We start from the raw sequence: 24479 nt of genomic DNA, 5'->3' as shown, positions 1-24479 counted from the left end.
ATTCGGTGCTTTTGGTCTGTCTGGGGGCAATGAGTCTTCAGACCCCCTGACTCCTCTATAGTGGTTGGCTGAGTGGGTGGCAACAGCCCAGGGCAACTGGTATATTTTGTACACATCATGAGGGCAGTATTTATAGTGTATACCAGGGGCACAAAGTAGTATATGTGACCTGCTCCAGCATTTTAAGTCACTTTGACACAGAAACACATTTTGAGGTTTCTATATGTCTGTAAAATCTCAGCTTTATGATGATATCAACATTATCTTTCTACATCAAATATTTAGTGAAATATGCTCTTCCAAAGTTTAACTGTCAAGAAAAAGGGTATTAAAGATAATAACTGATATTCAGCCATTTTTCACATGGACTAAACACATTTACAATCTTTGAAACCATTAACAGTAACTCAAACTGAATGCATGTTCTCTGCTTTACACTCAGTTTGCAATTTAATAAAACACTTCTAGCTAATCTGTAAACACTGGTTTCTACCCCAGTAGGCAGAACTGTGAGCCAGGGGCTTCACAGCGGATCTTTAAGGTATTTATTGCAAAATGAAGGCAAAGCAGTGGGAATGCAAGAGCTGACTGGAATCTAACGCATGAGGGTGGTGGTACTGGTGGAGCTGGCCGCCTGGAACGGTGGAGTGGACAGGCAGGAAAAGGAAGGCCTGTGAGTGAGATCCGGTGGAAGTTGCTGAGTTGATGAAGAAGATGAGCAGGACCGGACGGACAGGTGAACCTGAGGCAGAGACAGATAGAGAATCAGAGCACTACAAATAATACAAGGAATATAACTCAAACTATAACATTTTAGGGCCGTAGCACTGTTACTGCAGAAGGAAACAGACAATCTGGGGAGTAAATGAATCACTAAAGTGCTTCTGCAGTAATGATGTGTTTATGACTCTCAGCAGTGTATTTCCTCTGTGTACTTCATTGAAATCTGCAGAGTAAACAGACTTGATACCAAAACTCTCTGCAGGTCTGAGAGTCCCTGCTTTTCTTTAAACTGTTTAAAAAGTGAAACTCATTAAGCACTGATTTATGACCTCTGTTGTTTCTTCTTCTCTTCTCTCTTCTCATCAGCTGGTGACGATCCCTGTAAGAGATCCAGAGGTGTGTGTTGAGGACCCACTTCATCCGGATGATCCAGAGAGGTTGAAGCAGCAGCTTGTGTGCAGAGAGGCTTTGACTGGACCATGTTACTGGGAGGTAGAGCGGACCGGAGAGCTTTATCCAGCAGTGACTGACAGAGGAATCAGAAGAAGTGGAGTCAGTCTGAACTGATCTGAAAACGGGTCCGCTGTAAGAAACATAGTCAAGTCCACCATCATCCTTGTGTGTTCATCTGGATCTGACAGAGTACCATCAGTGTATCTGGACTTCTCTGCTGCTGCTCTGCTGTTACACTGTCTCTACAAACACACTGAGACTCCTCCACTCAACTACCTCCTCTATCCTCCTCCTGGACCCGAGTCTGGAATTTGGACCATCTGGATCATCTTCAGCAGGGACTTGTTTAGAACTTGTTTAGACTGTCTTTGTATTTAAGTTTTACTTTGATTTAAAACAGATCTCCTGCCCTTTTTCTTTCAAACATGTGACCATCTGTATCTGTTGAAACCAGAGTGGCACAGAAGAATCACTTTGCACTACAACTGTTAAGGATTATAGGATTTGTAACATGACAACTGAATTTACTTTAAAATCATTAAAAGTAATATCCGCCACTGTGACTGATATATAAATGTGATGAATGTAAGCAGCATGTTGGAGGTGGAACTAGTTTGAACTACTTTATATACAGTGGTTTAGATAGTTGTCCAGATGAGGAGTGATTTTCCTGTTCTGGTGTGAGGGAGCCATTTGTAGAGGGTCCATCTGTCTTCTGAACTATGTGACATAACGTGTGCAGTATTGGTCATATCGATCATTATTTATAGACAGCATGATTAATTGGTACAATATATCATAACATATATTATTACTTTTATTTTCTGATTCCAGTCATTTAACGTACCCAAACATTGTCTTTAAAGGAAAATACGGTCATTGGTCCATATCCATATCTGTGTAACATGAAAGTCCATCAGCCAACTTTTTAAACTTGCTAGAATCATCTAACATTGAGCCTGCTTTATGTCAAAGTTATATTACTGTAGCTTCATTAGAAAAGCTTTGCTACACAACGATCATGTAGCTTTGACAAAAACTAAAGCACACTTCATGTTTATTTTGATAGATTAGATAACTCAAGCAAGAGTCTGCCAGTGGAGGAAAAAAATAACATGTAAAACTATACAGCATGCATGTGGCTCAGGAGGTTAAAACAATTAAAAGTTAATTAAACAACATGTATGTATATTTAAAACTTATTAAAACACAAATATAAGCCTTTAAATTGTGATCAACAGCGCCCCTTGCTGGACCCACATGCAAGTATACAAAAAAGGAGCTGATCTCATTTCTAACACTTTATGATCATTTGATTATTAATAATCATGACTAAAAATAGACACAAAATACATACTCAATTACATATATAAAAATCAATTTGTGTAAAGTCACCCTGATGTCACTCACTGATGCTGCATTTATCAGAGGACTAAGAGTTTGATGTTTAGAGCACTGTGAACTTTCTTGCATCACATGGTGTACTAAGGGCACATATATACTGCATTAAAAGGATCAGCGTCTCATTAAAATGGATATTTAGATGAACATGCCAAGAATAGTGTCTCTAATCTCCAAGGATTTGAAGTCACTTCTGTGCTAAGGGAAGTTTCCTTCGATTTCTATATAGAGATGAATTACGTTTCATATGTGCTTTTTTCAGTGGAGGGTTACCAAAGTTTTTATTTTCTGGCATCTGAATTAATAAGGAGATCAAGACACAATCAGCTTCATATTGATCATGTCGCTTCAGTAGAAACATTGTGCTACTAAAATGGGTTTTACTGAATTTGATGTTGAATAAAGGACATATTTCAAACATGAGCTTTGTTAATCTAATTGTCTTGAAATGTACAGTCCACTGATTTTACACAAAAAGTTTACTTTACTAGACATAGGGAGCACTTCTCAGCCTGAGAAAATTGCTGCACAGTGTCTTCTGAGGCTCGAGTTAGGAAAAAAATAGCCCCCAGTGATGTAATAGGGATGTAATCAGGGTTATTTTAGCTTGGGACAGAAAGCCCGAGGGGTGTAGGGGTTTTAAAGACAACATCAACATTTACCAGGCAGAGAGGATTGAATAAAAGGCACTGCTGAGTTGTAGGATCCGGTGTTTTTTGAAGTTTGACACATTAATTAAAGCTTGGGATTTAAAGCTACACTAAGAGATGTATTTTTGGCCACATGAGAGCAGCCACAACTAAAACACTGACATCTAATAACCTTTAATGTTCATATAGCAAAGTCCATAGCACACAGTTGTTCATTTACACAGAGCAACATTATCATTCATTTGGGGTCATGTTTATGTCCACCTCATGATCTTTAAGCTCTGTTTTTGGTCTTACTAAACTCATGGGGGAAATATCTGGCTTTTCAGCTGGTAAATGTTCCACTAATGTCCACCAGCTAGTCACTTTTTGTATCTGTTTGCTGCTTGGTGCTGAGCAGGCAGTCCACAGCAGGTTTTTAGAGGTTTGCACAAACAGCTGTGTGCTATGGCTAAAAACAACACCATGAGAGTTAATTGTGATGCCCCTGTGGGTTTATGTGTCTCTCCCTTGCAGGTGAAGAGCTGAGGCTAATTGCAGTAACTCAAGGCACCTGGGCCCAGTGTCCTGTAGCTTATTTGTGTCTCCTCTCTCTCATATAGAGGCTGTGGGGAGAGTTTAGAGTACCTTCCTGTTGATTGTCTCGCCTCTGCTTCTCCCACACAGGCTCCATCATTGATTTGGTTTCTGGATATGCAGCTTCAGTTGTAGTTATCTTGCTCTCTCTGCAACATACACAACTGGCACAGCTTTTAATTTGGTCTTCTTTTTTTTGGCTTAAATAAACATATTTTGTTGAATGCTTGCCATGGTATGTCTACCTTTTGTTGAAGCCACTTGAGCTGGGTCATAAAACATTGTTAATAAAAAATAAAACTAAAAAAAGATTATTGATGCCTTTTAAAAATAAAACTGTCACCCCAACTTTATAGTGTGCAGCTGTGTTGAGGGAAATCAGGTTTGATCCAACAACCAGCAGTGTCCAGGATAAACAGGTATTATCAGTGAAACCTTGGCATCAACTTTTGTTATTTTATGGTTTATTACAATGCTCAAAAATCCTGCATTGCTGCCCTCATGTGGGCTGTTCAGGCCCTTCATTTTTTGTAACTCATGACCTAGAAACAGACCCACCCAAATAACTGAATGTCAAGTATTGAGTCAACTGACTTTCTCTCTGTAAAGCAAATAAGAAGAAGAAGAAGAAAGTCTGTACTATAATATTTGTTTTTATCCTGGATTTTCTTGATTCATTGTTAACAGGTCTGTTCACCTCTGTCATTTTTATTTCATGTGCGAACTATAAAGTAGAAAAAAACAAGAGATAGTGACATGAACTCAAACTGACTGAACTTTCACACAATTGCGGAACTGTTCAAGGCTGCCCTTTCCACCTATCCGACACTCCTAACAGTCAACACTTTTATGTCAACAGTGCAGAGTAAGAGATAAATATCTCATTAACTCTAAATAAAAGTTTCACAGCAGAAGCATTTGCTATGAAACTGTAATCCTTGGTATGAAAACCAGTAGAGTCATGAGCGGCTGCGACACATGTTTGTCCATCTTGGCTGTGAGGAACATGGGAGGGGAGGGGATTTCTGACAGCTGCTGATTCTCCACTGAGGTCCCTTGTTGGGAGATACTGAAGCTGTCGATAGTCACCCACATGCTGTCAGACTGGTTTCACACACACACACACACTAACACACTAACTCCAGTGCTAGTATTTGGTAGCACAGGTGTGAATGTGTGCTTGAGTTTTCATAAATAGAGACAAGTGCGACATTTTGCACATTGTTCACTCCTTTAGCTGTAATAATTTTCTATTAGGATTTAGATATATTGGATTAATATACAGCAGGCGTACACAAACATAACCCTGATGGTGTATTTGTGTGTGCTCAGTGGTCTTGCCCTCAGGTATGTTTCTGTTAAGGAATGTCAGCGTCATGAGGCATGTGGAGGCAGGAGAGAGCATCTGCAACACTGGGAGTGCTACAAACAGTATAGACCTGCAGTGAGGCGTCAAACATGCACAGATAGTTAATCACATCCTGATAATCATTTTACAGGAGCTAATCAAGCACTACCCTGACTTTTGAGTGCCAACATATATTACCTATTTTAATGTGGCACCACAATTTGAATGAATTTAACCTGCAATTTATCTTTATGTTATTAGTAATATGTATTAAGGGACAAGCATTTTTCTGGTGGCATGTAATACTTTTCTAAATTCAACATCAGCATTAACGCTATTTAAACAAAATGAAACCACTACTATAATCTCTTGTATCTACACCCTTCCTCTGCGTCATTTTGGAGATACACACCACGATGCCAACAATCCTTGGCATGTTTGGATGGGTATAAATAGGGCACCCATTGTGCCACAAGAGGGAAGTCACACAAGGACTCCACACAAGTCTTATAAATTCATATCAGTTCTGTGTTTCGGCTCAAGGGTACAACGGCAGGGCCTCACCCGTCAGGTTTGGACAGGTAACCTGTGGACCACGCCCTCCGCTGCGCTGCTGCGCGCAGGTAATGAGAATCAGGAAGTGGCTGTCAACCCCCGTCGCTGTAATGTGGATTTAACGAAAATGCAAATACTTCTTGTGTGAGAGAAAGAGAGACGTCCAGCTTCATTTATGTTTTTATTTTTTTATTGTTAACAAGGAGAATCCACCTTTTTAATAGTGAAAATGCGGCTCAGGACTTTCGCGCTTCTTGGACTTCTGTTTTTGACAATCCTCAACTCATCAGGTGAGATAATCATTAACCCAAAAACAACATGTCCATTTCTTGTTTGGTAACGCTTTCTTTACTTATTTACCTCATATGTTGTTATTTGTAGTAGGCTACACTATCCAAAAAAATGTAGTTTAGTGGCTTATCAAGAATCGTCCTGATATTAAATGTTCTTTTCTAATCAAGTTTGTGCCAATTAGGTTCAACAACACTATGGGAACAGAGGAAGTGCATGGTGTCTGTGATTAAAAAAAAAAAAAAAAAAACGTGCTCAGGCGAACCTTAATGTAAAGCTGCAGCTCGTTAAAGCACTCTAAAGCCTAAAGTGAGCCGTGTTTAAAATGCTGTGTCAATAAATGAAGAGATAATAGAGGACATTAGGGCAACATCACACATGATTGATCGCGTTGACAGTGAGAGATGAAAGACTGAAGTAGATTTTCAGGCTGAGTGGAAGTGCAGCCCTGACTTCTAGACCTCCATTTTTCAAAGCTTTATGAGGCATTTATGGAGCTTCCCGGAGGCATGAATTCATCACAGCTTCATTAATGATTGACCAGCAATCTGCTGCTGAACTATGAATCTGCTGCTGAGGTTTTATTAAGCAGAAGCAATGTTGTTTTTTTGTTGTTGCTAGATTTAAACTCTGAGCTTTCTCCTCCACCGGCTTTGTTTAATATATTTCTTAGAGAAGCAATCAGCAGCATTATGAATTTATACTCAGTAAGTGTTTGTGTAAATGAACATGTTAACTTCTCATTTGCAACCAAATGTCATGCTTTTGAACCCTGTGAAAAACCCTCTAGCTCCACATTTATATGCAATTGCTGCCAGTATTGTTATGTTTTGCTTTCAAGTTCTTGCAAGTTCAGGTTGAGAAAAACCATATTTGTCTATTTATGTGTGAACTCCTGCAGCTTACCACAGGCATGCATTTAAAACATTACAGTATGATGCAAGAAAAGAGCCACCAGCAATTACAATGACATCTGAGACACCTGTTTTAACTGTAACTGTAACTCCTGATAGAGAAGGAGTGAAACTAAGTATTCAAATAGAAGAGGATGTAAATGTTTTGTCTGACCAAGAGTCCAAAGTGTAGGCTAACATTTTTGAGGAAGGGAAGAGCTTCAAACCCTGACATCTGAGATGCTTCACTCAGCAAATATTGAAAATAATGAATACTTGATTATCAAAACAGTTGATTTATACATTTACCATTAGTCATTTACTTCCTCATTGTTTCAACTGTAGAAAAGATCATGTTTTAAATCAGCCAGACTGTACTGATCATACAAGGTCATATGAAACCAAAGCTATGATGTAATCTCCACTCAACACATAAAGAAGTCTGATATCAGAGAAACAACGGTTACTCATGCTGTTAAAAACCGTTCCACCTCTCTCTCCGGGTTACTCAATGCACAGATGAGTCATTATAGTGAGAATTAAATGACTTTACTTTGGTTTGCCAACACAGGACATAAAGATACAATAGGTGTGTCTGTTTATTGACATGTTTACTGTCTCTGAGCATTTGTGTGTGTGTGTGTGTGTGTGTGTGTGTGTGTGTGTGTGTGTGTGTGTGTGTGTGTGTGTGTTTTGTTCCTTTTGTGACAAGAAATGTTGCTGAGTTGATGTTTTAAGTTGTTTATACGGGACAGCTGGATTATAACTCAGCTTAACGTGGACAAACTTATTTTATTATGTGATTTAATCCCACTCTCTGGTGTTTTGATTAGAGCTGCAGTGATGATTATTGATTAGTCAACCAAGTAAAAATGGTAAAAGTTAACTGGTTGTAGCTTCATAAATGTGAGTATACACTTCTTTTCATTGTAAACTGAATATCTTTTTAAAATTATGGTTCAAATTTCACTTTTTTGTCCACTTACCAACTTGCTAGTGGATGTTCAATTTTTACCAACCACTTTATAGATCATCACTGTTGATCACTTTTGACTAGTGAGCCCTGTGTGAAGCATTTTAAAACTGCACTTTAGGTTCTTGGAAATTATTATGAGCAATTTCATCATTTTCTGCCGTATTGTAGACGATACAATCAGTGACCTGAGAAAATAATAGGAAGATTATAAAAACTTACTCATTGATCATAAAGCTACATTTTTTTTTCATATTTTTCTGTGCAATATGCAAAGATTTAATGTCCAAATATGGGAATGTGTCTCTTACTCTCTCAAGCAGATGATGTGCTGTTGAAACAGGACAATACATAATGGTTCATTCTCTCATATTGCAACACTTTGACATTGTTTTGGTTTCTTCCCCCATCTACTAAATAAAAAACCACAGTACTATTTTATTTTACAGGTTCTTTAATCAGATCTACATTTACTGGAAATTGGATGTTTAATTGCAGGCATTTAACAGAAAGTAAAGGTGGAATTTCTTAAAAATGATTTTAAAAAATGGAAAAAAGTTGGTGTATAACATATAATATATTGTTTGACACTTAAAACTACACACTGAAAAATATTTTTTTTTCTGTAAAGAATCTTAATTTCTTAATTAAGAACTAAATATGAACCTATATTGAGTATTTACTTACACACTAAACCTACATAACACTTTATTTTCCATTTAAAAAAAATCATGTGTACCAGATTGGTCCTATCTGTAAAATGTCCTAAAAGTTAAAGTAATTTACCAGGAAACTAGTATGAAATGAAGATAAAGTGTTTCATCTTTGGATCTCAGTTTGCATCGTCTTTATGTTACTGACAGCCGAATCCCTCTGATCTGTTTCCTCAGACGGCCTTCAGACGACAATCCAACCAGACAAAGACTCGACGGTGACGGTTTCCACTCTGCTACCTTCGGATCAATGTGCTGTGTGTACAGTCAGCGGAGATAATGACACAGAGACTTCCTGCTACCCGTCTCTCACTCTTCCACCTGAGGTGGAAGTCACACTGCTGTTCAACTGCACTCAGCTGATCGAGCAGGCTTACGAGGTCACAATAAATCGGACAGTCGGTGAGTTTACAGCCTGGTGATGTCTGCTTTTGTAAGATAAATATAGTGAATCATCTCAGTGCCTGGCAGTGCCCGACCCTAAATGTCAACACTCAGCTCAAAGCCCAGTTCAAGTGCTTCAAACTGACCTAATTTAAAGTTTTTCAGGAATTGCTTTTTTTTGTTTTTTTTTATGTCCCCTCTGACTTTACTAATTTTACAGTGCTAGGGAATTGCTTTTTTTGTGCACAACCCTGAACTCAAGCCCAAATAAGGGAAATTCTTGTGCAGATGCCTGAAAATGACGTAATCGCAGCAAAATGGTCACTATTCATACATCCTTAAACAGAGGCACAAACGTCATCTACACACATATTTATATTTTTAATAATAATAATGATAATAATAATAACTTTATATTATTTCTGTGTTTTGTACACATTCTTCTGTTACAAAATAAGCAACCGTTGTCATGGTGATATCGGGATTATTATTAAATGGTTTACACCAAAAGAATGATGAGACTTTGTGGTTTCGAATGATGTAAAGTTTGTCAAAGCTGAGTGAGGATTAAACTGGTTTACTATTTCGTCAAACCATGGCTTAAATTCCTGATGACTTTTAGGTTGAATCAGTCAAGTTTACGTCATGTGCTCCTTCCTCAACTCTTTTCTTGTCTTTTATTTTGTAATCCAGAGTGCACAAAGGACACCTGCAGCCCTTCAACAATAGAAACTCAACCCTCCATCCTCACAGAGCTCTCCAGGACCTTCACCTGGGAGCTGAAGGCACCCGAAAAGATAGTCGTGGGTCTGGACATCCTCGGAGAAGGACTGATAGAGACGTCACACCCGTGCCCGGATGGACTTCAGTATTCGGTGGCAACATCCAAAACGAGCAGCAAGGGCCAGACTCAATACTGTCGAGGTGGTTCTGTGACTCACTTAGACCTGCCCAACCAGGCTGAAGTGTCTCTGCGAGTTAAAGCGAAGACACAAGTGGAGTCTATGTTGTTCCAGGCCTCCGCAGGACCACCGAGTAAGAAAAACATGAATGAATACAGACTCATCTTTTCATTGATAACCCAGAGAGTGACACTGTTGATTTTAGGCTTAGGAGCCAGTAGCACCAACTGTTAGCCTACTTAGTTTGTAGTTTGTTTACTAAGTTATATTTACAACAAAGTTAAATTCAAACTTCATTAAAATACGACACTAAACATCACTAAATGAGTACAAGAAGAAACATCTGACCTGACTTTTCATTGAAATGCTTTCATTGAAGTCAATTAAAGCTGCAAGGATTAGTTGATTAATTGATTAGTTAATCAGTAAATTAATTGCTAACATCTATCTACAACCAGATAATCGATTTGTCATTTTTTAAAAGAAGAAAAGTCCAAATAATTTGATTCTAGCTTCTTAAATGTTAATATTATCTAATTTCTTTATAGTCTTCTATGATAGTAAATTGAATATATTTGGGTTGTGGACAAAACAAGACATTTAAAAGGGCATCATCTCAAGCTTTAAGAGACAATGATCAACATGCTTCACTAAATAACTAATCAATTAATTAATCACCCAACTGAAAATGTAATTTACCTCCAATTATAACACAGTCGGTTAAATGGCTAAATAACAATGGTTAAATAAGCGTAAAATGATATTTCCCTCTTATTCAAATATTTCTCTGTGTATACATATATGAGTAACACTGAGTCCTACCTACATTAAAAAATGAGTGTTATTTTTGGAAATCATGCTAAAGTTTGTAATACTGCTGTAGTTGATTGCTTTAATTGGACATTGCTATTTGCTGATTTACACATAATTAAGTCTTTACAAGTTAATACAGTTAAATTTTAATGGTGCAATCAATCAAACTTACTAAATCACAATCACATAGTCACTGAGAATGTAGGAAGGACTTCAAACACAAACATACAATCCTGACTTCTGTCTCACTCTCTCCATTATTACCCCAATTCAGAGGGTCGAAAGATGGTCGTAACCGTCGATTCCAGCACGACTGTGGTCATCACCAGAAACCCGGACGAACCCGAATGTGAGGTGTGCTCTCCCGACGGCTCCTGTAGCCCGACAGAAAAGACCCTGACAAATGTCGAAGGCCTCTCGCTGGAGTTCAGCTGCGCAAAGCCTCAAGACGTGTACAGTATGAAGATGAAGAAGAAGATAGGTGAGGACTGTGGAAGCGTCAAAGTGTCAAAATGTTCTTCAGTTAGCACCAAAACTTCAGATTTGTCATTTTGGACTAACTACACATTAAACGCTCATGTATGGAGGATGAAAAATGACAATTTCATCAATAAATAATAATAATAATAATAATAATAATCAATACTAAATACAGAAATAGATCAATGAATACATGAACAACTGAGTAGTTCATTGAAATAAAACAAAGTAAAATTAATGAAGTCTAATTAATGTAAATGATTAAATAAATAATAACATGCATAACTAATTGAATACATGAATGTTGGCAATTATTTGGGAAACAAATGTCTTTTTAGATTTTATAAATTTATACTGTATACACTAATTTCTTTATTTCTACATTTCTAATTGTATGTATGTATTTTTCAGAAATACAGAAATATAGCAATAAATAAATGAAGAGATTCAGAAATATAGAAATAAAAGTAGTAAAGCAAAAATATAGAAATAAATATATCATCGTTAAATACACTTATTAATTCAGTTTGCTTTAGCATTTAATAATCAATATCTGTATGTTTGTTTATTTCTGCATTTTGTTTTTTATCAATTAAAATATGAATGTATTAATTGTTGTAATTATTTCAGTAGTTATTTATGTGTACTTATTTGTTCATAGATGCATATTTCATATTTCGTCCTGTAAAATTTAAACGTTCATAATTTTCATTACCCAGAATGCACCAAGAACTCCTGCACTCCTGCCACCGGAGAGATTGATCCGAACCTCTTCAAAGACTTCAAAAGAACCCTAACGTGGGACTTTACTGTACCAGAGAGGACCGTCTTAACTTTGGACATCGCAGGTGACGGACTGAAGGCGATATCTGCTCCAGATCAATGCCAAGATGGCTTCCAGTACTCAGTGAGCATAACTAAAAGTGACGGAACAATTAAAACTAATAGTTACTGCAAAGGTGGGACGTTGTCTCATCTGAATCTGCTCGGACTGACGACGGTGACTGTGGAGGTGCCGCAAGGTGAACAACTGGACAAAACGCTGTTTACCGCCAAAGCAGCTCCAAGAGGTAAGTGCTCGATCGTACGTTTAGTTCACAGAAAGAAAGACGTAAAAGTTTCTTCTGTTTTTATAGAACAATTAACCTTCGTGTCGTCCTCCCGGGTCAAACTGACCCTTTCTGTTTTGACTGTTCCTTCTTTCCTCCTTCCCTCTGTCCTTCCTTCCTTCCTTCCTTCCTTCCTTCCTTCCTTCTTTCCTTCCTCTCTTCCTTCCTTTCCTTCCTTTCCTTCCTCCCTTCCTTCCTTTCCTCCCTTCTTTCCTCCCTCCTTTCCTTCCTTCCTCCCATCCTCGATTCCTCCTTCCTTCCTCCCTCCTTTCCTTCCTCCCATCCTTCCTCCCTTCCTTCCTTCCTTCCTTCCTTCCTTCCTTCCTTCCTTCTTTCCTTTCCTTTCTTCTTCCTCCCTTCCTTCTTTGACTTGAGGACAACAGGACAGTTAATCAAAGTTGTCTTCCTAAAAACTGATGCTATATCCTTTAAAATAATAATAACTAATAATAAACATTTTCACAGAAGTGCAGCATTAACACTGGGCAACAAAGCAGTTTATGACTTGCCTAGCTTTAATTTTTATTTTTTTATTTTAGTAATGCTCATTGATCAAGAGAAAATTACTTTACAACCTAAAACAGAATAAAATTAAAACTATCTACTAACATGTTGATGTTTAGTAGCTATAATGTTATATGTTATGTATTTTTTCAGGCATTTGGTCCTAAGCAGCATTTTAAAGTTAACATTTTGGCCTGATGATGACACTCAATAAAGAGTTAAGAGATCATCAAAGTTATTCCAATTCATACTGAGAGAAAGGGAAATTAATTTCTGTGCCAAATTTCATGACAATCCATCCAGCGGTTGTTTAGACATTTCACTCCAAACCAGAAATATTAACTCTTTGTGGTGTAAGCGGTCATCCTCCAATTGGAAGATTGGCGGTTGGATTCCTGGCTCCTCCAGTCCACATGTTGATGTGTCCTTGGGCAAGACACTTAAATGAATGTGAATGAATGGTTAAATTCCCCCTGATGAGCAGCTACCTGCGTGGTAGCTCCTGCCATCAGTGTATGAATATGTGTGAATGGGTGAATGACATGTAATGTAAAGCGCTTTGAGTGGTCGCAAAGACTAGAAAGGCTCTATATAAGTATAGTCCATTTACCATCCATTTACCAAATCGTCCTTTGGGAATCATGAATCCATCCAATAGTTGATGAGATATTTTAGTCTCTAAAAAGAGTCGTCCAGTTACTGTGACCAATACCATCAACTAAAACAACCTCTGATAATTGTGAAATGATCTATTGCGACTGAGAATCTGTCTTTGTACATTTTGAGAAGTCTTGACTCCTTAGTTTGACCGATATCTTCTTGTACTACCTTTTCTTTAGCTGGCAGGATGTTGGCAGTGGTCCCTGATCCAGATACCATCATAACCATCAACAGGAGGAGCGAGGAGCCCGACTGCAGCGTGTGTGTGGACGTGGCGCCCAACCAGAAATGCCACCCAACATTTCTACAACTGAGAGATGCTCGCAATACCTCAGTAGAGTTTACCTGTCCTCAACCTCAGGATCTCTTCAATGTGGAGATCAACAGAGAAATTGGTACAAATATCTCAACACTGGGATTTAATTTCTACAAGGAGTTCTTTAAGCTACCTTGTGGGATGTAGTCTTTTGCTACAAATTAGTGAATGCAACACTATTTCACTCACCTTTTTTATAGTGTGATTTTGTGCATTCATAATCTGTTTTATATAATGTTTATTTTCAAAAAATCCCATGAAAACACCCAAACTGATAATGTGTTATTCCCCTAATGATCTGTTCCCACTGATCATTTGTTTGGTTGCGAAGGTACAGTTTAATTATTTTTAGATAATAAGATATATTTAAGTGTGTAACATTGGTGTAACAGTGGAAGCAGACATTATGCTTGTGGAAAATAGAGCTTAAAGGGAGCAAGGCAAATAAAATGGGCCCTAAAATGAAACCTTGAGGTACTCCACAAGTAATCAGGGTAACAGAGAAGGAGAGACTTCTAGTCTAAATAGAGAAATTCCCGTCCTTGAGACCATATCAAAAGCTGTGCTAAGCTCTAAAAGAATTAAAATAGCACATTTATAAGGGTCTAAAAATACCAGTAGGACGTCTGAGACTTTGAGAAAATCAGATTATGTACAGTGACGAGTCCTGAAGCCTGACTGGAAGTTCTACATTTTTCTACAATTTCATGTTTTTATGTCTAAAAAAAGACTGTTTGTAGACATTGGACAAGAACAGGAGCCTGGAAATGGAAATGATTTAGTTCCCATTTGTCAAGCTTAGGCGTTTTAACAGGATGTTGGACTTCTGCATGATTAAAGTAGAATGAGATCCAACTGTGGAAGATATCCACTGTGTTTGACTAACTCAGACGGCTGAAGCTTCATTTTACCTTCAGATAAACATTTGAATATATTTCTGCTTGCAATTTTAACCTTCGTGTCGTCCTCCCGGGTCAAATTGACCCCGTCTGTTTTGACTGTTCCTTCTTTACTACTTTCCTTCCTTCTTTCATTCTTCTTTCCTTTCCTTCCTTCCTCCCTCCTTTCCTTCCTCCCTTCCTTCCTTGTTTCCTCCCTTTCATCCTTCCTTCCTTCTTCCTTCTTCCTTTCTTTCCATCCTTCCTCCCTCCTTTCCTTCTTTATTCCTCCCTTCCTTCCTTCCTTGACTCGAGGACAACAGGAGGGTTAAAGATGAAACTTAATCACAGTTGCTTGTATGTCCGTCTGTTTCTGTACATTTCCAGACTGCACTGAGACCTCCTGCTCTGGTAATATTGTTCAGCCCGAGTCCTCGCTGTTCCCAGACTTCAACCGGACCTTCACCTGGGATTTCAAAGTTGTCTCCACCCGGGCCTTCCAGCTGGACTTCCCAGAAGCAGGAATGCAACAGATTCCCAATGAGGAGACCTGTCCAGATGAGCACACATACTCTCTTGTTACCTACCTGCGAACAGGTCTAGTGAAAATTGGTACCTTTTGCAGAGGAGGCACTGTGACGTCCGTCCAGGTGCGCTACAAGGGCCGTGTGTCTTTACAGGTTCCTGGGGACAGGAAGTTGAATCCTGTTGACTTTAAAGTCAGTAGTGGGCCTGAGACCAGCAGTAAGTTGGTGTTTATTTCTGTAAGATACAGAACATTTGATCTCCTCCACTCATTTTCTTTGAACAAATCCACATTTCTTCTTTCTAGACTAATATACAGTCCAGATCCAACACATAAAGATATTTGCTTCTTGGATAAATTCTCTGTATTATTATTTTTTTCTTTTTTTCTAGTGGCGTCCATAGTGAAAGTCAACCTACCACGAGGTGTCTCAGATACAAACTTCCTCTCTCCCAACTATCCCCGTGATTTCCCCGATAACGAGCAGATGCAGTGGAGCTTCACGGTGCCCGGCATGCACAACTACACGATGCATTTCCACGATCACACCGCCCCCGAATGCCTCAACAACGAAGTGGTGGTGGAGTATCAGAAAGAGGACAAGAAGGTGACCAAACTGAGCCTGACGGATCCTCAGCCGGCGCATCAGCAGGGCAACTTCAACATGATATTGAAGAATTGTGAAACCAACAGGACACTGCAAGGACTCAGCTTGAAATACAGCGTCTCTGTAATGAGGAGCGGTCATCCAGGTAGAGTATGAAGTTACAATAAATAAGATACTTTAAAGAAAGAGAATTCCCCATGCACAGACACTGAATTGACTTTACTGAGGGAGCAACACGTTTCGCCTGTAGGTCAGGTTCACTCTGCCTGCTCAGTCTGAGGTGGTTAATTTAGACTTTTCTTTATTTGTCATTGCATAATAAAACACAACAAGCCTAGTTGGGGAGCGCTGCGCCACTGTGAGTGCTCACACCGCCACATTTGGTAGTTACTTATTCTTCTGAACAGTTCCAAGCAGGCCAATTTTTGTTTTATTGATACATATAAGCTTGTCAAAGGGCAGGTACATTGGTTTTTTGGAGGTTTTTAAGTTTTCTGTAGCTTCACATCAGTGTTCAATATGTGTTCAAATCCAGAAATTAAAATTTTGGTCAAAGTATGAATGTTTTAGGGTCAAAATGCTGTTTTTCCCAGCCCTTCTAAAAACGTTGATTTATATAGATGTTGATTTATATTTACATTATTTACATTTTATAATCAGTGATTGTTGATTTTCCCAATATTTTCATACAAACTAACCGTCAATATCTTGCTTGTATCAGTCAAACTTTTTTTGAGTGGCACTTTTCATACAGGTTAGTGTAATCTAAAGTGCTGAGAAAAAGACTGAGAGAACCAGAACAGTCAGGTTCAGCAACATCACCTCCCCCGAGGCTGTTTGTGCCCTTAACACTTAAATCATTAATGTGCTGCCTGCTTATTCCTGTCTATGACACACTGTGAGGATGAGCATGCAACGATTTACACCGCAGCTGTTTGTGGTACTGCTAGCTTCCCGGCTGGAGTGCTGCTTTAATTATTTATTATTGTTACTACTACTTCTTAAATTACTTGTATGTCCTGAGGTTCTTGTTCAGTGTGAGCTCAACAAACCAAATATCTAACAACTATATTTAAATGGCAATTAAGTATTAAACAATTTGAGACTAATGCAAAAATGAGAAATACAAATTAGGAAAATGTAATACAATAAAATAGCTACATTTGAAATTATAATAATCAAATAGATTGAAATACAATTAGATAAAAAAAAAATAGATTAAAAATCAAAGAAATTGATAAGAGGGGGAAAAAATATTAATTATAAAATAATAGCAGAATCATAAGATTGGAAGAGTTGTTGTTGTTAAAGCCCACAACTTAAATCCTGATAAGCTATGAAGTTTTGACTTTTTAGATTTAACTTGGGCTCAGATCAGATATTCAGCTTGTTCACCAGTTTTTCACAGTATGTATGTTTGGAAAAAAAGAAGTTGAATGTTTCTTTAAAATATTATCCTCCACGTTGTATTTCCCTTTCAGTTCTGTGTTCGGTGGATCTCACCAAACACAAAGGAGTGTCCCTGCAGATAGAGAAAGTTGGATCTGATCCTAATTGTGAGATGAGCATTAACTCCAATATTGAAAAGAAGATCAACGTAGCTGTCGGCACTAAAGCCAGCCTCTCCTTCCTCGACTGTCCGAATGAAGACATACGTTTGACTGCAAATAAAGTTATTGGTAAGACTTTTTAAAAATATTATCATTGCAGCTTTTTTCTGTTTTAGTTATGAACTCAATATCTCATTTTGTGCCTATTTAACATTTTTATTAACAGGGTGCAAAAATGTGGCGACATGCCCTTCAGCTCTCCTCACTGTGCCCAAGTTGGATTCCTGTCTACCGATGCCCCTCCACAGCTTCACCTGGCACCTCAACATCCCTCTGGACGGCACAGTAGATCTGATGTCGCTCACAGGGACTCTCAAGCAGTCTCTTCCTGGCCAAAAATGCAATAGCTCCTCTTCCCTGCATGTGGAAGAGAGCGACGGGCTTTCTATTGGAGATTTCTGCTCCGGTGGAACGATCCAGAAGGTTCGGGTGCACGCCAACGTCACCATCACAGCTGCAGGCCGAGACTTCAGCAAGAAGAAGGGGCCTTTCCTTAATGTCAGCTTTAGTGAGGAGATCTCAGGTAAAGCACATGAATGCATATTGTCTTGTTTTAAAGTGGTTTCAAGATTTTGAATGTTTGAATGGATTTCAGAGTGAGATCAAGTGGCATTAAGGATGAAGCATGGAAGTAAATCCACCCTAAAACCCTTCAAACTTTAATAAAAGGTGTAAATATCATTAGAAACAGTTGTTGAATAGTTATAATAGTTATAGTTGAATAGACCGTTCTCACAGCAGATATTTTAACCTGTCAAACACCAGCGTAACTAACAACACAGTTAATTGTTCCTTTGCAAAGTCATTGTTAATAATATTGTCGATCCCAAAAAGTAATCTGTTAAAGCTAAAAGTGCTCTAATTCTAGTAACTCTGTCAAACCTCCTGCTTCCAAATGGGGACATGAAGATGTTCGGGAACCGTGGCAGTAACTATTCCTGTGGAAATCAACCCAATGTTATATAGAATATGTCTTTATTGTCATTATACAAAGCATAACGAAATTGAAATGCAGTCCTTTTATAAGTGCAGCAAACAATAATAAATAAATAAATGCTTCTAAAAAAGCTTCAAAAGGGTTTGAAGATAGATAAGAAAAATGCATGAAAATCCATAGTTGAAACCAACAGTAGCCTTAAAAAGAGTCGCTCATGGTGACAACTTGTCTCCTCAGCTCTACTCAATGGTTTTGGGGTCTCTCAACTCATTCTATGTGTTAAACTTTACAGGTTCAGTTCAGTCTCTTTGCTCTCATCAACCTCATTTTCAGCATGTAAATGATTTCAGCGAAATACCTCTGATAAAAACCCCGCTGGTACACTATCACATAACGGCAGGCAAATATAACGACTAGCTGGTGAACACGTTGGAGCTTCTAGCAGCTAAAGAACTGAGAAGGAGAGTGAATATCATGACTCCAAGTAAAGGCTAATGTTGCTCCATATGTAATAATGTCTATCAGTGTCATGTTTACAGCTTGTTCCGCTGCTCTGAAGTGGACAAAGAATAAATCTGGTTTAACAGACTATAATGTTACTCAACCACAAAAAAATGCAAGAGTTGTTCCTACTGACCTCTTTAACTGTCAGTTTCACTCTTGCAGCCTTCTCCTCCTATGCAACCAGTTTAGACATGTTCTCTGCATGTTTGTCATTCTGGGTAATGAAGGGAATCAGTACTGTGGATGAGAGAGACATAAAGAAAATATTGATTGACAATGTAAGAGCTGCAGAGAGTACATTGCTTTAAACATGTTCATGCTGTATTCACAGTTAAATGGAGCACCTTCAATTTCCTTTTATAATCCACAGAGGGGCAGTATTGTTCCACTAATGAAGGAGGCTCCTCTATAGACCAGTTCGGACTACTCACACAAATTATTTCCATCCTTTTTCAGACACCATTATTTACAGAGTGACCCCTGAGATGTCCTCTCCGACCCTGCTGGCCACCCCAAACTGGCCTAAAGGCATGAGGTCTTTCTCCACCGTATCCTGGATCGTCGACCTGCCGAGCCAGTACAAGGCAGATCTACAGTTTGTCAACATCAGCCAGCCCAAATGCAGTGACAGGCATACCGCCATCAAGGTCCAGGTGCTGGGCCAACATGAGGAAATAATGAGCCGCAGGGAGGACGAGCCGGTGGAGGATAAGTTATCGGTGCCGCACAGTTTCTATCTCAACATGTCCAACTGTATACCAGAGGAGGGAGAGTTTGGTGCAGTGACCAAAATTGTACTGCAGAAAAATAACAGTAAGAAAACTTCTTTAGGCCTTTCATGTGCACAAAAAGCATGAACAGCATTAACTAAGATAAGTACTTTTTTTGCCTCTACAGATCTCTTGGCCATCCTCCTCGGGATAGCAGGAGCTCTTCTTCTTTTGCTCATAGTGCTGGCTGTTGTATGCATCATCACAAGGTGAGTACACCTGTTATTAAACTTTTAAACATGAGATTTAAATGCCTCCTGCTTGCTTTATAATAAGAAAAGACATTGAATTGTCTCTTTCTACAATAACTCCCCTTTTAAAGAGGCCAAATTAACAATCAAACAATTTTTTTTCTTGCTGTAATCATTCACCCTGTTCATACTGACCATTAGAAGATCCTGTCATAATGGACTGACAATGTAAGTGATGAAGGCCAAAATGCAGTCCTCCTCCAAAAATATATTTAAAAGTTTATCTGAAGCAAATATGAAGCTTCAGCTGTTCAAATTAGTCAAATCAAGTAGATATCTTTCAATGTTTAAGTATTTTTGATTCCAAATTTCCTATTTTTTGTTAGCATACTTTTACTGTAGATCAAACCAAAATATCTCATATTAAACTTTTAAACACACACAAAAATGCACAAAATGCCGACCGTGAATTTTGTCCCCCATCACTTAAACTGTAAGTACATTTGGAGGTGTTCTTCTAATGGTCAGTATGAACATTGCTGAATGATTACACAGAAAGGAAAAACCTTCTAGGGTTCATATGAGCACTGACTATTGTTTTAAGACAGACTTCAAAAATGAAAATGTGAATTTGTCCTTTAAGATCAAACTTTTACTCTGAGCAGGTCTGTAACTCTGTTTTTGTTTGCTTCATCTTTTCAAACAGGAAAAAGAAAAAAGAGCGAGAGAGCAACGACGCATCCATCTACATCGGCAAAGGGAGTTTCTTCCGCCCAGGGGACCAGCACTTCACCAAAACCCGGTCCGAAAACGACTCCCACGTCTACGCCTCCATAGATGAGTCGATGGTGTACGGTCACCTTCTGGGCGAGTCCACCTACTCCGACGGCGGGCAAGACCACTTCAAAAGCATGCCGGTGGACTCCTACCGCACCTTCATGGGGCCACCTGATGAAAACCTGCCTGTGATCAAAGAACCAGATCCAGAGCCCGAGATGGACCAGTACAGGACGTTCCTGGCCCCCTCTGAGACTTTCATCCCGTCGCGTCCACGCACCCCCATCGACAGACAGGACAGCCTCGGCTTTCAGGACCGCAGGATGGTGGACAATGAGCTGTACACGTTCAAGAACACGGGGGACATCAACACCATCCGGCTCTCTGGTGTCGATTTGGATCCGGAGCCACCGATTATTGAGGTTTCAGATTCCTTGTAGTTTTTTTTTGGGACTGAAGCTGCACAACGGACCGCTGTTACTCACTAATTCTCGTTACAGCACCGAACACCTGCAGACGGTACTGATGTGAACTTCTGTGCTTCAGTCACACTCAGGGAATCTGAGTTTGATTAGTTTCTGAATGTGATCTCGACCTTTTTGGTTTTTTTGTCTGGACTCATTTTTAAAAGCTTCATGAATGGAAGCTGTGAAATAGTTTTAAAATGTTTGATTTAGTTTTATTAAATCTGCTCATGTAGTATAGATTTCAGAGCAGGGAAACCTCAAAAAAATGTCTTTTTAAAAGTGTTTTTATATTGTTTAAGTCTTTATTTTGTCTTTGTAGAGATGTGTGTTTTTTTTCCTCACCTGTAAATACAAGTTTAGTTTCTTTTGAAATAAATTCTAGGAAAATGTTTTTTTGTGAGGGGAACAGTTTACTCCTTGACGTGACTGCCTCCACACACTAAAGTGGTGACATTTAATTTTCCCTCTTTGCTGAAACAAACACTGACCTTTTTAAATTGTGGATGGTGAAAAAAAAAAAAAAAAAAAAATTCAACCACAGGAACTCAGGCCATAAAAAACAGTGTGATGGTGGGCGTGGTAGGGCTGCAGACTTCAGAGCCGTAGCATGGAGGAGTGTTTTCTACTGGAAAAAAACAATGGCAGACGCCAGGTTTACATATTTGAATCACATTTCTTGCAGCTGTAAGTGATACATTTCTGTTTTTAAACCTTTTTCATAAAATACCTAATTTTCAGTGATTTACTTAACAAATAACAACAGGAACAATGTTTTTTTGATAGTTTATTGATGGTAATTTGTCAGGTTACATCAGGCTAGACATTATAGGAGACTACAACACTATCAAACTGAAATCTCTTCAAATAATGCAGATTAAAAATGGAGTTTATATTGTAGAAAATGCAATATCACTCATCATTCAGGCTCCACGTGAGATTTTGTCTTTAAAATACAGTAGTATGAGTTTAAACCAGTGGATCTCAACTGGTGAGTCATTGGACTGATGTGGATGTATGGAAATAATGCAAAATTACACCCAGTTTTTATATTTGTGAAAGGTGCCAGCACCTACACGCATATTTATTGCAAGTACTGGTATTTTGAAGTGTGAACATCAAATAAGTTTTTGATATTGCTGGAATATCTTGTAGTTTTTAAAGAGAATATGTTTGGGTTTTTTTTTTACACCAAATGAAGGTAGAGGTCAATGATGATCATCTACTCTTGCCTGGTTTATGTTCTTCCTGGTTTTATCGTGACCACAAGGAATGTAGAAAATTACATATCACTAGTCTTATTCTAGCTGGCTGTGACTTTAAGATCAGAAACTGGTCCCAATGCAGAACCAGCTGAGAACCACTGGCTTAAAAACTCCTTTTGAGAAAAGCAGGCAGAATGGGATGGCAGCAGGTGCACACACACACACTAAGCAGCTGTAACCATGCTAAGAGTCTGTGATTAGTTAAATGCAATCAAACGATATTGTACTGGCAGACGGAGGGCTTCTCTTCACGGCAGTTCTCATCAAACCACTTCCCGCGGGAGGCCACGGAGAGGATGGCACAGTTCTGGGACTGGCCGCCGTCTGGCTGAGGGGACCGACTGTTGGTGGTGTCCCAGTTTTTGTATGTGATGCTGCCACCAGTCTGATCCACCCATTTGCCCTCAGTCATCATATCATTGACGCCCAGCCACACCTGCTCACTGGGGCCGATGCTCTGGCGGATGTATTCTTTGAGCTGGTCATTCTCATCGCTGGACATGGGCGTGCTGAGGACACCACCCATGGAGTTGCAGTCCTCACTGGCAGTGTGATAGCGCTTCCTCAAAGGGTCGGCCAGGAAACACTTACCATGGATCTTGACGCCTTTCAAACAGACTGAAGAGGAAGATAAAAGGGAGCAGATAGTTCTTAGACTGTATTGTGCCATTTTTATTTTTTCCCCCTTTGTCTCTACAGGTACCCTTTTATCTCTAAGAACTTTCCTTTGATAATAATCTGAATAAAGCAGTCCTGTGATGTTTTGGAGAGAAGAGCCACAGTGATCATGAGCAACATAATAAAAATGTTCTTTTTTTATCTGCACTGAAGAGTTTTTGGTTTGCAGGAACAACTGGATATCATTTGGTGTTCTGAATAAAAGGTCAAGTGTTTGCCATGTGTTTTTCCAAATTAAAACCTGTGGTTTCAAACACTACACATGCATCCCATCTGTCTATTTATAAGAGGAGCGTACCTTTGACTACTGATTCCAACTTGAATACATACAGTAGCCTGAGACTACTTTCCCATTATGGAAACCTTACTGTATTTGGTATGCTGAACAATGTAGCTCATGTCACACTATAAATAATGCACTCAGCAAACCACTGCAAGCATAAATGACATGAAAATGTTTTTTGTTTGTCTTTTCTATTCCTTTGGCTGTTTGCCTACAACAACTGAGCTGCAGGCTGAAGGCTGGAAGGAGCTTATCTTGGTCCAGGAAGGTACTGATAAAGGAGCTTAAATCTAGTCCAAATGTGATTCCTTCAAACCAAAATCCTGACTTCAGCAAGTTTATATCACAGCAAATAAAAATTGCACAGTGGCCATGTTTACTACTAGGACATAGAGCCTTGCTTTGAGGAATTATTTTAATTCCACTGTTATTTAAAAGCCTCCAAAAATCTGGTTTACCTGTTTGCAGTGCCTGCTGTTCCTTCAGTACGTTGAGCTCCATGACAATGTCCTTGACCTGTTTTTGTAGCACCTCGATGGCATCCTTTGTTGTATCTGATTCCAACAGCACCGGAGACAAGGATATTTAAATCAGGTGTCATGAAATTAGATGGGAAGTTGTGCAAAATCAGAAATGAAACAAGAACTAAAGTCAGTGTAGTCAGTAGAGACTTAAGCACATGATGAAGAAACCATGCTGTGTAAAGTAAGTTAAGAAAATATATATATGATATTTAAATAATCCTCCAACAGCTTGTTTTGCCATCTACCTTTTTTCACCAGCTTCTTCTTTGGTGCAGTCTGCTGAAGTGAGCAGCTCACCAGTAGCAGCACTCCCAGCAGCACACAAACGCCTTTGCACTCCATGGTCAGACTTGTTGAATGAGGCTGCTCCAACGTGGAAGCTCGCAATTTATCCGCCTCACTCGCTCACCCTCTCTGTCACCCTCCCTCTCATCCCCCAGGACAGGGGAAAGAACTGAAGTCCAAAACAGCCATTTTCAAGAATAACAATCCAACCTCAGTAGCCTGAGAGGATATGTCTCATCTGGCTCCAGACACTTATTGTGGAGGGCGAGTGCAAACCAGATCCAGGCCTGGGAAACGAGCGGAGACTGGAAAACAGGGCGAGACATTGTGGACCTTCCTCAAGCCACTATGACATAACCACGTGTAGCTTTCATCAAAGTGTATAAAAAAGAAATAAACTGACTCATCTGTTGCATAAAAGCTCAAACAACTTGGT

General features: G+C 39.0%; 2 protein-coding genes across 2 annotated transcripts in view; one reads left to right on the top strand and one right to left on the bottom strand.

The window, feature by feature from the left end:
- Positions 1-24100, bottom strand: part of LOC128374290 (tetranectin-like) — a 171901-nt gene extending 147801 nt beyond the window's left edge. Inside the window, exons 1-3 of the mRNA XM_053334576.1 lie at positions 24004-24100; positions 23693-23788; positions 22302-22891 (exon numbers count right to left, since the gene is read on the bottom strand). Coding sequence (XP_053190551.1) covers positions 22485-22891; positions 23693-23788; positions 24004-24100 — 600 coding nt within the window. The 3' untranslated portion in view covers positions 22302-22484. The remainder of the gene's footprint in view (positions 1-22301; positions 22892-23692; positions 23789-24003) is intronic.
- On the top strand, positions 5934-21133 carry LOC128374294 (CUB domain-containing protein 1-like). The gene is made up of 13 exons (XM_053334579.1): positions 5934-5996; positions 8754-8978; positions 9654-9995; positions 10950-11156; positions 11875-12225; positions 13608-13823; positions 15010-15366; positions 15541-15900; positions 17237-17434; positions 17532-17888; positions 19263-19619; positions 19704-19785; positions 20474-21133. Exons 1-13 carry the CDS (start codon positions 5936-5938, stop codon positions 20982-20984), a joined length of 3624 nt encoding a protein of 1207 aa, XP_053190554.1. The 5' UTR covers positions 5934-5935; the 3' UTR covers positions 20985-21133.
- Positions 24101-24479: the final 379 nt, after the last annotated feature.

The sequence above is a fragment of the Scomber japonicus genome, chromosome 15, assembly GCF_027409825.1.
Source record: "Scomber japonicus isolate fScoJap1 chromosome 15, fScoJap1.pri, whole genome shotgun sequence".
Taxonomy (NCBI): domain Eukaryota; kingdom Metazoa; phylum Chordata; class Actinopteri; order Scombriformes; family Scombridae; genus Scomber; species Scomber japonicus.
This window is presented reverse-complemented; position numbering and strand designations above follow the sequence as displayed.

Excerpts from the sequence above, each read along its gene's own strand:
- LOC128374294 (XM_053334579.1), top strand. The coding sequence starts at position 5,936 with ATGCGGCTCAGGACTTTCGCGCTTCTTGGACTTCTGTTTTTGACAATC. Across the intron at positions 19,620-19,703 it reads TGTACTGCAGAAAAATAACA|ATCTCTTGGCCATCCTCCTC; the intron begins GTAAGAAAACTT and ends TTGCCTCTACAG. Across the intron at positions 19,786-20,473 it reads GTTGTATGCATCATCACAAG|GAAAAAGAAAAAAGAGCGAG; the intron begins GTGAGTACACCT and ends CTTTTCAAACAG.